The following is a 16325-nucleotide window of genomic DNA, read 5'->3' on the forward strand; positions in this document are numbered from 1 at the left end:
CTGTCACCCCTAAAGGCACCTCACCAGCCTGGCACAGCAAATATATCAAATACATGTGTGATATTATATAAAGTATTTTGTGCACATATTTTCTATTATTTATAAAATAAAAGGTATTATAGAAAACCTTCTGGTTTTTCTCTTTCCCAGCTCCTCTCCCTTGTGAGGTCAAGACCCCTCTTGCACCACACTTCCCAGTGTCAGGCTGCAGCCATCCTGGGAAGAAGGGGCTTGCTCTGGCAATCACAGCAGCACAGGAATGCTTTGCTGAAGCAGAATCACCTACCAAAGTGTGTTTTGCTGGGTTATCTCCCCTGCTCAGTGGGGTTCACACCCAGAAAAAAAATACTGCAAAAATAAAATATCTGTATCTGTAAAAGTCTAAACTGTGATATAAAAATACGTCTTTAGATAATCATATCTGAAAAGGGTTTGCCTCCATTATTTCACAGAATCATAGAACCACAGAATGGTTTGTGTTGGAAGGGATCTTTAACATTAGCTCATTACAACATCCCTGCCATGGGCAAGGACACCTTCCCCAGACCAGATCACTCAAAGGTACCACTTCATCTTTCCTATATTGCATGTGTTTGCCTGGGAGGAGGCAGTTCTGGAAAAGCTTAAAACAACTGCAATAATAATAATAATAATAATAATAATAATAATAATAATAATAATAATAATAATAATAATAATAATAATAATAATAATAGACTGTTTATACTGTATTTGCACTGCAGTGGCCTATGCAATTGTTACCAGACATTTCTTTCAAAGACATTAACAAGTAACTGCACTGTGTTAAAACCCCGTAGGGGTTTTTTCTTAGATCTGTTCTAGGAGGAAAGCAAACCTTTTTCCTTGAGAATTAGCAAAACAATAACCAGGTTTAGTTCTGTCATATGCAGCTTTCTTTATAAACAAGAGATTATGGAAAGGAATTAAAAAAATCTCTCCTGTTTAGCTTGGCTATCCCCGACTTTGGAAGAGCTTCCAAAATGGAAAAAGCAGATGTTGCAAATCTGCCTTATCTGGGGAGCAACTGTTGACTCTGTTGTGCAAATCCTAATTTACATCTGCATGAAAGGTTTCAGAGATTAAATGGCATTCAAGGAGGAATATTAGCTTTTCTCCCTCCCTCCAGCTCTCCTTTGAATGGATTTACTACTGGCAATTAGCTTTCTGTTCCATCGGCCAAGTAGAAAACAGGATTCATCAGGACTCTACAGTATCCTCCTTTTAATGGACTGTTTTCATAGATCACCCAATTCAGGCACAGAGTTTAAAGAAATAAATTGTCACAAAGCTAAAACAGTTACAAAAACACTTTGGTCAGGAGGATTTCCCCCTGACACTTGGAAGCCCTGAAGAGGACAGAGAAAAACCCACCAGAGAACAAATCCAAGGGGTCTCCTGGCTACACCTAAAAAATGGGAATGCAATCCCTCCAAGAGGCACAAAGCTTTGGTTGCTGCTGAGAGCCCAGAACTGACCCCAAGCCTTCAGCTGGGGGTTGCTGGCTTAAAAGAACAAGCAGTGATGGGGAGTTTTCCTTAAAAATCTGGCCAGATTGTACAAGCAAACACTTGGGTCCCCACTGAAAACAGGGAAGCAAACACCCCTCGTGTGTATCTAGTTAGCTCAGAGTTCTGCATTGAGCTTGCTGAACTTAGCATGGAACTTTTCTTAGAGAAATAAAAGAACTGATATGAAATGTCTCCACTTCATCAATGGTCCCCAAAGACAGGGAGCAGCAGATGGGAGGCAGCATGGGCATGCTGAGTCCCCAGGCTCTGAGAGCTCCTGCTCAAGGATGCCCATGCAGATGGCTCCTGCTCTCCCAGGTGCCAAAGCCTCTGTGCTTTCCTGCAGGAGGGCAGCAATGAGCTGCATCAATTCTCAGCAGCCCACACTCACAGTGGGGTGACACCAGCCCCAGCCTGGCACCATGAGCACACCCTGGCAGCTGCTGGCCCAGACTACCTCACCAACCCTGGTACAAACGTGGCCAGCCCACACTGCTCCCTGCTCCAGGCAGTGATGGGAACTCCCTGGGCTGATCCTTGGGGAGCACAAGAGACTGTGTTGTCATCCTTTTGGTGTCTTGCTTCTTGCTGCCTCTGAAGAGCAGTGGCCAACTTGGCCTCAACTTTTGCTCAGCACAGCAGGGGCATCCCAGCTTGATGTTGACAGACAGATCCCACCACAAAGCAGCTGATGTTTAACATTTCTGCTCTACATGCCTGAGGAAGTCCAAAAAACCCTCATCACTACAGCAAGCAAGCAACTATCACGAGCCCTTTCAAAGCCAGTGGCAGCAGCTGTGTAAACTGAGGCACAGAATAAGGCTTCCCAGCATCCCAAGAGATTGGGCAAAGCTTGCCCCAAACTCCTCTGGAGCAGAACTTGGTCCTGCCAAACTGTGGAGGCCCTGATCAAACCTGTGCTCTTCAGCATCAGTGCACCACAGCATCCCTCCTATTCCTGGTTACCTGGAGGGCTTTTGTAGGTGGCACACCCAAGGAATTAGCAGTGTTTGCTACAAGGACACAGCTTACACAAATAACTGCTCCACAAAGCACAGGGAAAGGAGAGCAGCTGTATCTTTGGAAATACTTTTAAACTTTCTTAAAATGTTGCTGAATCATTCTTCTGGTTATTTTTTTACTGGGCTCTTCCTCTATACCCCCATTTCCTTCCTAAAAATTCTTCAAATATTCATTACTGCTGGAGCTTTGACTTCCAGGGTGGGCTTTCAGCTACTTGGTCAAGTTCTATCAAAATTTCACCACCTCTCAAGTGCTCTTGCAGATGAATTTTTAAGAAACACATAAGTTCCCCAGGTTCACAAGTTTAGGTTTACCTCAGAGGAACTTTTTAAAGGATGCAAATGCTCCTGCTCCTTTTCCAACTCCCAAGCCAGTTTTGCCCTGGAAGTTCCTTGTGATGCTTTCTGAAGTGGGCTTTAGGATCACATGGCATCAGAAAAAATTCGCCATAAAGCCCCAACCTTTCCCCTTCGATTCACAGCTATGCAGCTCCCAAATCCCAGGTCCCCTGTATTTCCCTTGCACTTTTAATGTGCACTCCTCTAATCTTCATTTAATGCAGGCAGCTGGCTGCAAATACCCCCAAACAATGACTTTAATCCTAAGTATCCTGAAGCCCCCCTTTCCTCCCTCCACCAACACTGAAGAAAAAAAAATAAAAAGAACAGCCTCAAGACAGCAAGATGGAGAAACCCAAGCTATCCACTGGGCCAAAGGATCAGAAAGACACAATGAGCTAAATTTTGCCGGGTTTGCTAATTAAAAACGGAAGCCACCCCACTTTGGAGCCAAGGCAGGGAGGTGGGGGGAGTTCTCATGCTATTCAAAAAATAGGCTTCCAACTGGGACCATATTCACTCCACATTAATTGTCATTCCAACTACGAGTGTCCTAGTTTCAAAATGAAAACTACTCTCCGGTGTAGCTAGTGAAAACTAACACCAGTTTTGAGGCATTAAACAAAATTTATTGATTGCATTTTCCCACCCACTAAAACTTTAATAAGCATTAAACCTGAAACTCCTGGCCCCGTTTCCTCCCTCTACCCTCTCTCTCCATAAAAAGGGTCAGGCTCCTCTATATGGAGATTAGGACTTAATGTTTGGTATTTGTTTATAAGCCTATCAATTGCCTTTATTTCAGGGGGGAGAAAAGGACATCTTAAAAAAAAACCCTCTTGTACAGGGATTAAGAGAGGGCAAAGGTTTAGGGTAGTTTGGGTGGGTTTTTTTCCAACTGATTGTGGGTTTTAGATATATGAAGGATCATGTTCACGTGAATGAAAATAAGAAAATATTCCCCTTTTTGCAAGTTTCCCTTGAGTAACATAAAATGCTATTTTCAAAGATCCCTATTTCTCAGTAATAGGATGCAGAACTTCAAGTCTAATCTGCTGGCCGTTTTCAGCTGTGTAAAAGGGAAAAATAGTAATAATTTGGGGGCCACTCTGTCTGCATACTTAATAAAGAAAACAAAGGTCAAACATTTGAAATGCAAAGGTTGGTGATTAAGCCCAGAAATCCATATCTATGCATCAAAATGAATAGCCAGATTCTGAGAGTGCTTAAACGATTTAAATGCAGAGCCTGACCTGGCTCAGCATCTTTCAAAACCAAGCTTGTTATTCCAGAGACTCAAGCGAGATTTAGGTGCCAGGTACCCCAGTTGGAGAAACTTAACAGTAATCTCCTTTCAGGAAGTCTGATCCACTTTAATGTTGCAAATGACAAACGAAGATTTTGTTATTTAGAAAACACCTCTAACTAAAGCTGCAACACTTTGTCCTTGTGCTAAACTCAAGTCTTATCCTTCAGCATTATTAGGAAGAGTTGTGAGAGATGGCAAAGAAAAGTAATGTCAAAAATTCTTTTATTTCTCCTCTTTAAAGAAGGCTGCTAAAGGGATTAGTCAGCTTTGAGTTCACTGCTCTGTTAAATCAACCTTACAATATTTTTTCAGCTTGTTTGACTTGGTGTTTCTGTATACATTTGTGTTTTCACCTTTCTGCATTCAAATCCCACTCTTAGCATTTATTCTGTGCTTCTCACAGGAAACTTTGTCAGTTCTTTATTTGTACTAAGTCTACGGGGTTATAGAAAACAGACTTGGAAAACAATCCCTAAATTAGCAGGACTTACCAGCTCCCATGCATAGGCACATACAGGCAGGGCAGGCATACCATCTAACCTGAATGCAGAGGTTTATCATTTCCAGCAGCAGCACCAGGGCACCAGGTTCACCAGGAGGGACCTTTTAATGGTCTCCTGTAACCCTATCTATTACAGCAGGGTTGGGACTCCACTTTACAAATTAAGAAAGAGTTCAAGGAAGTCATGCGTGTCTTGGTTCCCACTGCCTCCAAGCAGCTTTAGGGCTCCCAAATAATCATCTACAACCTGCACTACATTAGGATCCACAACTTCCAGAAGCAGGGTAGACACCTCTGTGCAGAGATATTTTAGCAGTGTTGTAAGGAAATGCAGACTCTCTTCAGAGGGCTATTTCCACTTTCCTACAAGAGGCTGGTCCTACCTGCATGAACCAAGGACCTTCCACAGGCACTTTGGGATATATTCCTCTTCCTTCTGACTCTCATTTCCCCAGCTTTTCCTTTCCTTTCCCCACCAGAAACACTTATAAATTCTTCTCAGTGTGAATGAGCCCCTAAGAATCAGATGGATGCTGCTGTGATGCCAAAGATGGTCAGTGCAGCAGACAAGGCTGAGGAGGAAGAAAAGAGCTCTCTGCCAGGTAGGATAGAAATGATAAAAACTAAGCCCAGCAGCCACCAAAGGGCTGGGTTTTCCTGAAAGTCAGGCACCAAAGCTCCTGCCATGCTCCCTTGGGTGGATGAACCACCACCATGCACCACTCATGAAAACACAAAGCTGGACAACCTCCCTTGATGCACAACTCATAAATGGAGCAAGAGCTGCACACAGCATTCTGCCCCCTCCACTCCCTTTCCATGGGTGGGTGGCTAATCCAGGATCATCTTTTATTCCTGCCTGCCCTGAGACATCCTATGTCACCCCTCCACCTGCTCTGTCTCATGCCCAAAACAGCTGGGCTCAAACACTGGGCTAAGTTATTCCTGCAAAGACTGCACTTCATTTGCTATGCACTGGGAGGAGGGGACAGACAGGGAGAAAACCTCTGCTTCAAACATTTACATGTGTTTTGAAAGCACCTGAGGAGGTTTCAGGGCCTTTTTTGCCAGGACTTACACATTCCACCCACAAGACAATCTTGCTCAGAGCACGCAGACGACTCCTCACAGGAAGGATTTGCAGTGCATGGGGCCTCCAGACCCAGGCTCAGGCAGTGACCCACCACTGAGACCACAGGGGTGGGTACAAACCTGCCCCTTTTTGTCCCTGCACTGAGGGGGAAAGGGCAAAGAACTCCTGCTGCCCCCTCTGTGCCTCCCTTCATGAAGACTTTGCCAATGCAGAAGCCCACTGCCTCCTCAAAATCAAGATGCCAGCACACCTGCACTTAAAAATGAGGCAGAAATCTAATTCCTTCACTAAATAATTCACAGGCTGGAGCCCCAGCACAACTCCATTACACTTTCCAGGAGTTAATTTCCTTTTTTGCTTGGGCAGATTGCAAACCACTTCTGCAGTGGAGGCTTCGTGTTTGGGCTTCCTTTGCCTCCTAGTTCAAATAATGGCAATACTAACTGAACCAATAATGGCAATACTAACTGAACCAATAATGGCAATACTAACTGAACCATTGGGCAAAAGAAAATTGAGTGTGACCCTTTTGTCAAAACTCTGGTGATTCCCATTTGCTCCTCCAGCTCTCTTGCCCTAACTGCAACAAGGGCAGAGACGGTGCTGCTGTCAAGATGCCCCTCTCTGAGGTACTTTCTTTCAGCCTGGGATATCTGTAACACAGTACTCTGTATTTAAACTCCAGGGTATTTGCTGTATTTCTATTCTATCCCAGGATGGCAGCTGGCATGCAGGAGAGTGGTTTTACCCAGTATCTTCAAGTCTAACGCAGTACCCCCCATTAGCCACTTACAGCCTTCTTCCCAAGCTGGGTGAACCAGGAGCCTGGAAAGCCTGAAACATATTTTTGATGCTTGATTACACATTTCAAGTGCCTGACACCAGGCCCCCACTCATTATATTTTGACAGTGATGACTTTGGGCTGAGCTGGAAGAAACGCTTTGCGCTCACTCATCTCTCACTACATCCAGCAGGGTTTAACTCCAAAGAAGGTGGGTGATGGATTTGTAGCAACCTTGGGCAGGGATGCAGAGAGGACACCATCTGCTGTTCCTTACTTTCCCCCCACTCCCCACCCCACCCCTTCCTTTCTGTAATTAATCAATTCACAAATCAGGAGGCAAAGTTTTCTTGCAGCCTCCTCTTGCGACCACCCCTGCGAGGCGAAGGCTGAGGACAGGGCAGGGCAGCTGCAAAGCCCAAATGCTGCCTGTGGAGCTGGGAGCAGCACTCAGGGCACTCAGTGGGAGCACTGGGCTCCCAGCCCTGCAGCTCATACCACCCAGGGGCCACCCAGGCCCAACCCACCACATGCTGGAAGAAAGAGACTTTCGGAATTTTCTTTGGAAAAAAATCCTATGCTTTCACAGAAAACTGTGAATTCATGCATAACACACTGACTCTAAAAGTGAAAAGTATTTTTCATTTTTCTCCCCAACTGCATTCAGCTCTTTTCTTACACAGTGAGGACTGGAGGTTGGAACAAGGTGATATTTAAGGTCCTGTCCAACACAAACCAATCCACGATAATATGGTTCTAAATACCAGCTAATTTACCAGATCCCCTCAGTTCTGCATGAATCCCCAGCCTATTAGCATAACTATTTAAACTGGACATGTTTTCTTAAAACATTCTTCTTTCATAAACTGCCAAGTGACAGTTGTTTACTGTCAACAAGCCTGGGTACTCCAAGACAGGGAGAAATATGCCCTTGAAAAAGGCAGGCACATCAGCTACCAAAGGCAGATTAAAATCTGGTGCTTCTATCCCTCCTCAGAAATGTTTTAGTTGTTCAGATACTCATGATACTGATCAGGAGAGATGATACTATGCCTAATTCCAATCATTCTTTTAATTAAAGAAAGGCTCATTGAGGATTTATCTTCACTTGAACATGCTAATTGTCAGGGCACACTCAGAACTCCTTAACCTTCTCACTGCAATTGGTTTCTCCTCTTCACTTCTAGCTGAGAGACTCCCATCTCCCAAGGCACATCTTGGCTCATCTTACACAGATCCTGCTACTGCCTAGAAACAAAATGCTTTCCTGGGGGAATCTATAGAGAGAAGTTAAAAAATTTTTAAACAAAAATGAAATCACCAGTTTGTTCAGGCCCTACAGTCTCCACACAAGCCGCTGAAGTATTTTGCTGGGAGGGAATTGATTGTACTTGAGTCTCGCCCATGAAAGCGGGGTTATATTAAAAAAAAAAAAAAAAAAAAAAAGTACAATCCTGTGGGAAAACTTTTTCTTGTGCTCTGTCTGCCCAGGAAGTGCCAGGAAAGCTCCTCCATGGGCTCCTGTGTGGTGCAGGGTCCCAGGGCTCAGGCTCACCCACAGACCCCACAGGGGGTTATTAACACTTTCCCACTGCACTGTGCTGCTGCAGCTCATGCACTGGGGCTGATGCTGGTAACACTGATAAAACAGCAGCAAGGATGGGGCAGGAGGGACAGTGGCCAGCACAGCAGCTCAGCCCCACAGGGGCACAGGGAGCTGGGTGGTGGCTGTCACCACTGCCTCTGGTGTTGAGCTTGGGCTGTGATGCTGCCGCGGGCTCCCATGGCAGCTGGAGTTACAGAAAGATGGGAAGTGAAGGTCTGTGTTACAGCTGCCTGGAGAGGAATGGGAGGTCACTGAAAGCCAGTTCCAGGGACCTCCACCCCCAAATGGGAGCCCTTTTACTCGCCAGAGTTTCCTCTGCTTGTTAAAATGTTTGGGTCATTAGAGAACTTCCCAAACAATCCCTGCTTATGCTAAATAGCTGCTCCCACCACGATCTGTGAAGAGCTTCAGCCTGCTCTCTTGGGAATCAATGGAGGCTTTTTTTGCCTGGGATTCAAAAGGCACAAGATCAGGACCTCATTATTATTTTTACAGGACTACAAGAAGCAGAGAATGGCAAAACCCCAAAAGAAAGCAATGACCCTCCAAACTGGGAGCCAAATTTGCTGTGAATGATCTTTACAGGCTCTGTCAAGCATCAAAATAAAATTAAAAATCTAATTCTTGGGATCTTTTCAGTTTTCTGACAGGGAAAGCAGAAGGTTGAGAAAGGCTGGCCTCATCATTTGGATTCAGAGACATCTCCTGTAGCTCCTTTTTACTCCAAAGAAAAGCCTTCACAGAGGTGCATTTTACCTTCCCCGGGGGGAGTGAGCAAGAGGGGATGAGCTGTCAGTTCAGGGTGATGCCAGTTACCCTGCAGTGCCCTGTGGAACAGAAACAGCTCCAGGGCTTCACATGAGCTCCTCTGCCACACACCACAATGACAGCCCCAGAAAATCCCCTCTGCAGAGGCACCACCAGGGGACTACATGGCTCCGGGGACATGGTCCTGCTACAAGGACCATGCCTGAATCCCATTTTTGCAGAGCCAGGTGCCACCTGCCTCTTGTGAGAGGAGGTTCAGAGATGTTCTTGTCCTCCTTGGAGCCCTCTGCCAGTGAAGTCCTCCCCTCCTTACCTGTTATTTTACACCACTCCCCCCTCCTGGCATCAGTGAGCACCCACCCACGCACCACACCACCACCACAAGGTCTGGCCCCTAAGCAATACCCAGCTATTTTGCTGTCTCCCCTATGCCCAACTCGAGCCAGGCCAACTCCAAAATGCTTCAGATTCATTACTTTTGGATAATAGTCCAATCCTTATAACTCAGCATTAGTCTCCAATGCTTTAGTGATTTAACTACATCAGCTGAAATAATTTAGTGAGATTCCTTGTGAACAGGACAAGGTAGCTCAATGAAATCAACTATAAAACACTCCAATTTCCAGGGCAAAAGTTTTAAATGAAGATAAACTGACAAATATTTTCATCAATTGTGAAAAAGCAACAGCTGGGAAGCCACCACCTCTGGAGGCTTCTGGCATGCCACAGTGCACTACCATTGCCTGTTACTGTCTTTCCCTAAAAGCCTCACACCCAAGGAATCTAACTGATGGCTTGGTCCTTGGGTGAAAAGGAAATGAGGGGAGAAAATCCCAGCCAGCATGCTGCCAGGTGTCAGTGTGACATTTGCAGGTGGTTCAGCAGGTCAGAGTACACCCCTGGCTGTGCTGGGGTCCTGGTGCTGTGATGTTCCCAGGGAAGAGCCTTTGGCACACACAGCAGCCTGTGGAGCACAGCCTGCTCCCAGAGAGCAGCCCTGGGCTGCCTCCTTTCCTCACCCAAAAACTTGGAACCCTTCTCACTCGAGTTATTAATTCTTTTAACCCCTCACAACCTGCAGAAATGGCACAGCCCCAAAATCTCACAGATGCTAAACATGTAAGCACATGGCAATTGTTTTGCATACAGTTCTGCATGATAAAGAGATCTACTTCCAAGTTTCAATATAACCTTTTTATTTAACCAGCTCGTTATCTTGCCTTGCTCTCTGGATTTGAGAAAGCAAGGCCAGCACACCAGACCTACACTCCACCTCTGCAATAAATACCACCCTTTTTTAGATTAATACATCTGAAACTGAAGCAGTTACTGGAGGAATGTTTTCTTACTCGACTGTGCTGCTATTCTTCAAAAATAGCTTTGCTACATTGAGTAACCTGAGTGTCACTGCACAAAAAAAAAAAAAAAAAAAAATTGGTTTATCTACCTCCTGGCTAGTTCCTATCCACCTGAATGCAAAAGCCCTGATAGCCTATCAGAATAATAGGGCAGGTTTTCATCTGATTACCTTTCACATTTTAACTACCAAGTTTGCTAAAGGTTTTACTCAGCTCGTATCTCACAGTTCTTGTTTGCTTTTGATACTGCAGAAACTTCCTGGTCATTCAAGCCAAGGAGCAGATACTTTAGGGGTAAGCACACCAGGAATACAGCATTCACTGCAGGAATAAAAGCCCTTCTTCACACATATAGAGCTTTAAATCACATCCATGGCACTTGGCAACCTGAGCTCTGAGCCGTAGGAGAAAGGAGACACTGGGGGGGTCAGCTTTACCTCAGAGAAAATGTTTTTGTTTTTTTTTTAACAAGACCATCAGATAAACAGCCGAAAGAGGGGAAACAGCTAAACTGACAAGCTATGTAGGAGACCTAGGAAAAAAATTCAGGGTGTAAAAAGGTTTTTTAAGGTGTTTTGGCTTTGTATGCATCTTCAGACACGGTTTCAGCCCAGCATTTGCAGAGAGGTGCTTTCAGTTTTACTCCTCCTACAGCCAGGGCTGCCTGCTGCCACATACCATGGGTGGCTGTGCTGAACCAGAGTCCCATTTGCTGAAAAAAAATCCAGTGTAAGGCAAACTTTTAGCAGGCACCATCCTCTCTGGCATACAGTCTGGTACATGTACAATCAAGTTTATCACTAATCGCTGTTAAAAGAGATGAAATGGCAAACACTGAAACAGCTACATCAAACCACTCCATTCAATGCCTTGGAGTCACCAGGCAATTTCAAGGCTGGAGTGTTTTTTAAGGGCCAGAAAAAAAAGGAAGAAACAGATATGCAGAGTCAGACAAACTCCCAGGACACATGAAAAGTTACGAGCATGTAGCCCCTGAGGGACAAGACAGAAATCTATTCAAACATGGAAACATAAGAAAAATAGCCAGATTCATTGTTTATCTGTGTATTAGGTTCAGTTGAGCTGGGAAAAACTGCAGAGGGAATTTTAACTCTATTTTCAGTATAAATATCTGAATTTGTTAAAAGCCTGATGGGTCTGGTCTACCTTATTTATAATAAAAATAGCCAAAAGCTAAACCATGATGACAACACAGCCACTTCTCCATGAATGGCTCATGCTCAGGCTCCTGCACTGAATCCTGCACACTTCAATGGCCAGCCAGAAAAAGCCACCAGCAGGCCATGCCCTAACCTTAGCTAAAATTAAGTTGCAGCAAATGTCCAGTCACAGCTCTGCATGCCAATGAGAGATCATTGTCAGAAACACCTTGATCCAAGGCTTTTATAAACTGAAAATTGTATTAACTGCTCAGAAACCAGGCTGATTCCCTATCCTTTAGGATCCCTAAGTGAATAGCAGATGTACACAGTAAGTATTCAAAAGGACAGCTTTCTAAGCATTCAGGTGGATATCAAAGTTCACTGTTATTTAAAAAGGAAAAATTTTGTTTCTCAGCCTTATAAGATGTGGGGGGAGAACCCTCCTCCAGCTTTATGAAAAATTTCAGCTTTGTCCAACCAGCAGACTGGGTCCCACTGTATGGAAATGGTCTGGATACAGTGGGAATGTCGTAATCAAGAGTTCTTTGGTGTTCACCTTATTTCAAAACCCATGTTCAGTCAGGCTTCAGGTTCACCTTCCCAAACAGCACTGAGGATTTTTTTAGAGAGAGTTGTAAAAGTTAACATGCCAGTCAGAGCAGCTTAGTTTAACAGCATAATTTAATTAGCAGATCAACACTTTGCTACACAATTTTCAGATCTACTTTCATCACGTTTCCTACTCAGCAGTAGTAAAAAAGTTTTTTCTAAAAGAAAAAATCCTCAGATTTAACTGGAGTGACCCTTGTCAGTATGTGTAGAAGAAATCATGTTATACAGCGACTATTGAATATATTGAGTCCATCTCTGCACTGGAACAGAGTTCAGTTTCTAGTTCACTATTTGCAAGGTAAGAAATAGATTTATTTTTAAAGAAGTGGTGTTTCATCATCTTTTATTTGTGTCCTCTTACTTTATTGCATATAGCAAAATATGCTAGCCTCAATATTAAAGACTTAACTAGCTTTAGCTGTTACTGCTCATGAGAACAAATGGATCAAGTTTTAATCTCAAAACTATCACTCACAGCTGCCCACTAAATCTAAAACATTTCTGGAGTAGGGCCCAAAGTAAGCAGCACCATCAATATATCAGAGACTCTTTGCAGAGGGTTTGAATGCATAAACCCCAAGGCCAGCTCCAGGAACAGCCAGTGCCATTTGGCACTCGCTTCACTAGCCCTATAATTTCAGGATGAACTTTGAAACACTCAGATACACAAAGCAAAGTGACACAGGTCCTACACCTTGGACCCCTCGCTGAGCTCATGCTGGAAGGCTAAAAGAGCCCAGCTGCCATCAGCTGCACGAAAAACACCGCAGCCGGCACATCACCACTTCTTTCCACACAAAAAAAGTCACAGGAATTGGTACATGCCCTTCCATTAAATTTAAACAAAATCCCTAAACGGTCCTTGCTCTTCAGGGGAAAAAAATGCCTGTGCAGTATTAACTCTGCGTGACAATTCCACTCATTGCACAAGGAAACTTCGGTTCCTGCTCCTGACCGACTGGGAGAGCTCTCCCCTCCCCTTCCCGCACAAACCTGATCAAACATTAGCAGCTCTCTATACAACTCTTTCAATGCACTCAGACAGCCCCAGCAACTGACTAGTGCAACACAAATCCTAAAGAGCCCAGAAATTGCCTTTTTCACATCTACCGTGTGCAGACACGCACACAAGCAAGTTACAGGAGACAGGATGGTTATCAGAATTTCTTAAAAGTTAAATGCTGCTGTTTCAGTTGAGCTGCTCTCTAAGAAAACAGCCAGCATTACTTGACATTCACAAATCGTACGAAGTAATATCTTTATCTGAATACTAATGCAAATTGGACGGGCTTTTTTATATTGATGTCTATTCTGTGGCTGCTGAATAGAGTGACCGCATGCTCAAGGCTGCAAAGGAGTTCACTGACCTCCCTAATCATCTCTGTCATAGCCCCTGAATGACATACACATTCAATCCTGCCTCGCCTCTCTCACTTTCATTCATAAAAAAAAAAAAAGAAAAAAGGAGGGAGGGGGCAAATTTGACATTGTTCTTCCTACAGCAGCCCCGAGAACTGGAGAGAAGAGAAACTCAGCCCAGATGAGGCCCCTGGTGTTTTTAGTTTAGCTTCTATTCAGCAACAGCCCCGCCATCTGCCTCCTTCCTGCCAACAGCCGAACACCTCCCTGCGGAGATGTTAAAACCTGCACCCCCTCCACCTCCGCTAATAGCCAGTATTCATATTAGCAAACATACACATACCTCGAGAATGCCTCCCTTCAATGTGTGTTTTATGTAGCTGAGTATAGGCACAAAGCAGTAGCTGTTATAGCCTTCACAGCCCCGTGTGGAGAATTAGATCACTGGGGAAAAATCCTTCCAAGCCCCTTTATGGAAAATAAGGCCTTAGACTGTAAATGCAAAGCCCAGCGAACAACAACCCTCAGTAATGAGCCAATACCCCATGGCCCATTTGACTAGGAGAAAGAATTTGCTTTTGACCATTCAATTCAAAAACACTGAAAAAGTAAAATGTGTTTTTACTTGGCTCTGAAGGTTTATATTCTTTACAGTTTCTTTTGCACAACCTTTTCCCCCCCAGGTCGGACAGGCAGCGGGTGCCCTCTGGGTCACGGAGCCGCTGGCTTTGGCACAGAGCTGGGGAAGCAGCACTGGATTCACGCTTCCCCACGCACGTGGAAGATGATGGTGGGATGGCCACAGGCACTGAAAAGCTGTCTTTCCCCTCATAGTCCCTGTCCACAGGAGCTTTCAACAGCTCACAGTCATAGGGCAACTCTTGAAGACATTTCTAGGGGTTGGGGCTGACGGGAACCCTCCTGGTTCAGGGAGGAATCCCATTCCAGGGAGCAGAGCGCGAGTTGACAGTGCCACCTTCGCTTTGGAGAAAGCTGACCGAGAGGTAAGAGAGCCTGTCCCGAGGATTTCCACGGGAGGCCCTGGAAATCCCAACCCATCACTCACTTCACAGACATCACTGGAAGGATGTTTCCCTCCGTGTCACCTCCAAGTATGCCACTTGCTACGATTCCAACAGCGTCCCAAAGCTTTAACTTGCAAAAGTATCTCTGAGCACGGGAGGGGTTTAGCACCACTTCAACACATCATCGACCCCAGCTATGGGCTGAAGGTGAGGGTGGAAGCCCAGGAACCACTGAGGCAGCCACCGAGGTTGCTCCTCACCCCCATGGGATCGACTGTCCCTGAAGTGACAGCACCAACGCGCACTTCAGGCTAAGCCAGAGAAATCTGGGGACACTTCGCTTCTGTCACTCGCAGCCCTGTGGCCAGCACAGGCTGCTCGCCGCCTTCCGCACACCGACCTCATCTGCTCTGACCAAGTCCCCGCGATGTTGCCCCATAAATCAATTCTTTTGGCTGTGAAAAATGAGCCAAACGAGTTACACTAAGAATCTGGTGTTTTATTAGGACTTTCTTGAAAACAAACCCAACCCCCGTGTGATTTATAGCTTTAACCAAAAGGGGTATGAAAGTAATGCCCCCCACCCCCCAGTCTCCACGAAGTCCATTTATTCCCCTGTCACTTTTTTGGCAAACAGGCTTCAAACCCTTTCCTGAACAATGGAAACTTTCTGCCGGGTACATGCAAACCGGAGGACAGGGGGCTGCGAGGGGGCTCCCTTCCATTAAAGAGCTTTGAAAAATAAACAGGGACTCAGGTAGCAGCTGAGGCGGATCAGAGAGACACGATGTTTCAAACCCGCCGTATATTACTTGGAAAGAAGAAGGGAAAAACCAAAACCCAGCTTTTGCCCGACGTGTTAACTTTTTTTCACTTGCAACTGCAGTGCTGCCACTCTTAGGGAGATCGTCACCGGCTCCCCCGAAAAGCAGTTCCCTTCTCAGCACAGCCGCTTATTCAGCTGCAACCCAGCTTGTGCCTGCCCGGTGCTGTAGCAACACCCCTTCTGCTCCCAAGATGAGGATAAAAAAAGTGACCTTTCCTTACTTTTCCCACCCGAACACACGCAGCCAGAGCATTTCCGATGAGTGCCGAAGATGCGCCGCTACACACGCACGCAAGCATCTTCCCAGCTGTTACCCACGGGGCGCCCCATGCGCTTCCTTGCTGTGAGAGAGCTCCTGGCACACAAGGATCTTCTTAAAAGCACTTTGTCCCTCCTAGGCGTCTCTGAGACAAACCCGAGCCACGGCGGGGTGGAACCGCCCCGGTCCCGTTCCCAACTCCTGCTCCACAGCCGCCTCCGGCGGTCTCCATCAATCCGCCCCACTCCACTCGCTCAGGGACGGGGACTCGCAGCGCCGAACCCGACCGGGTCGGAGCCGTCGCTGCAGAGCACGTGTGTGTACGCGGCCGCGCAGCCCTTACCTGCCGGCTGCCCGCCGCTCCTCGCCGCCGCCGCCGTCTTGCCGCCGCCTTGCCGCCGCGCCGCCGGCATCCCGCCGACGGCCGCCGCCAGGCACAGGCACCAGACGGAGCCCCAGGCCGCCCGCATGCCTCCGGAGCGGCGCCGGGGCAGCGCGGCCGCCGCCGCACCGCCCGCCTCAGACATCCCCTGGCCGCCGCATGCTGCCGCCGCTCAGCGCTCCGCTCCGCCGCCGCGCTGCCGGGAGAGGGAGAGAGGCGCTCAGCGCGGGGAGGAGGACGAGAAAACCCCCCGCCCCTAGTGCCCACACGGAGGAGGAAGAGGAAAAATAATAGTAAAAAGGCGGAAAAAAAGTGGTGGGAGCAGTAAAAAAGTGCAGGGGGCCGGGCGAAGCCGTGCGCCGAGCGGCGGAGGAGCGCCTACCTGCGCAAG

The 16325-nt window shown here is 46.4% G+C and overlaps 1 protein-coding gene across 3 annotated transcripts in view; it reads right to left on the bottom strand.

Annotated features, from left to right (window-relative positions):
* The window catches only part of FGFR3 (fibroblast growth factor receptor 3), a 55366-nt gene extending 39272 nt beyond the window's left edge, over positions 1 to 16094 (bottom strand). For all 3 annotated transcript variants that reach the window (XM_050974260.1, XM_050974259.1, XM_050974258.1), the window contains exon 1: positions 15896 to 16094. In XM_050974260.1, the coding sequence (XP_050830217.1) occupies positions 15896 to 16079 (184 nt within the window). In that variant the 5' untranslated portion in view covers positions 16080 to 16094. The remainder of the gene's footprint in view (positions 1 to 15895) is intronic.
* Positions 16095 to 16325: the final 231 nt, after the last annotated feature.

This window comes from Serinus canaria, chromosome 4, assembly GCF_022539315.1.
Source record: "Serinus canaria isolate serCan28SL12 chromosome 4, serCan2020, whole genome shotgun sequence".
Taxonomy (NCBI): domain Eukaryota; kingdom Metazoa; phylum Chordata; class Aves; order Passeriformes; family Fringillidae; genus Serinus; species Serinus canaria.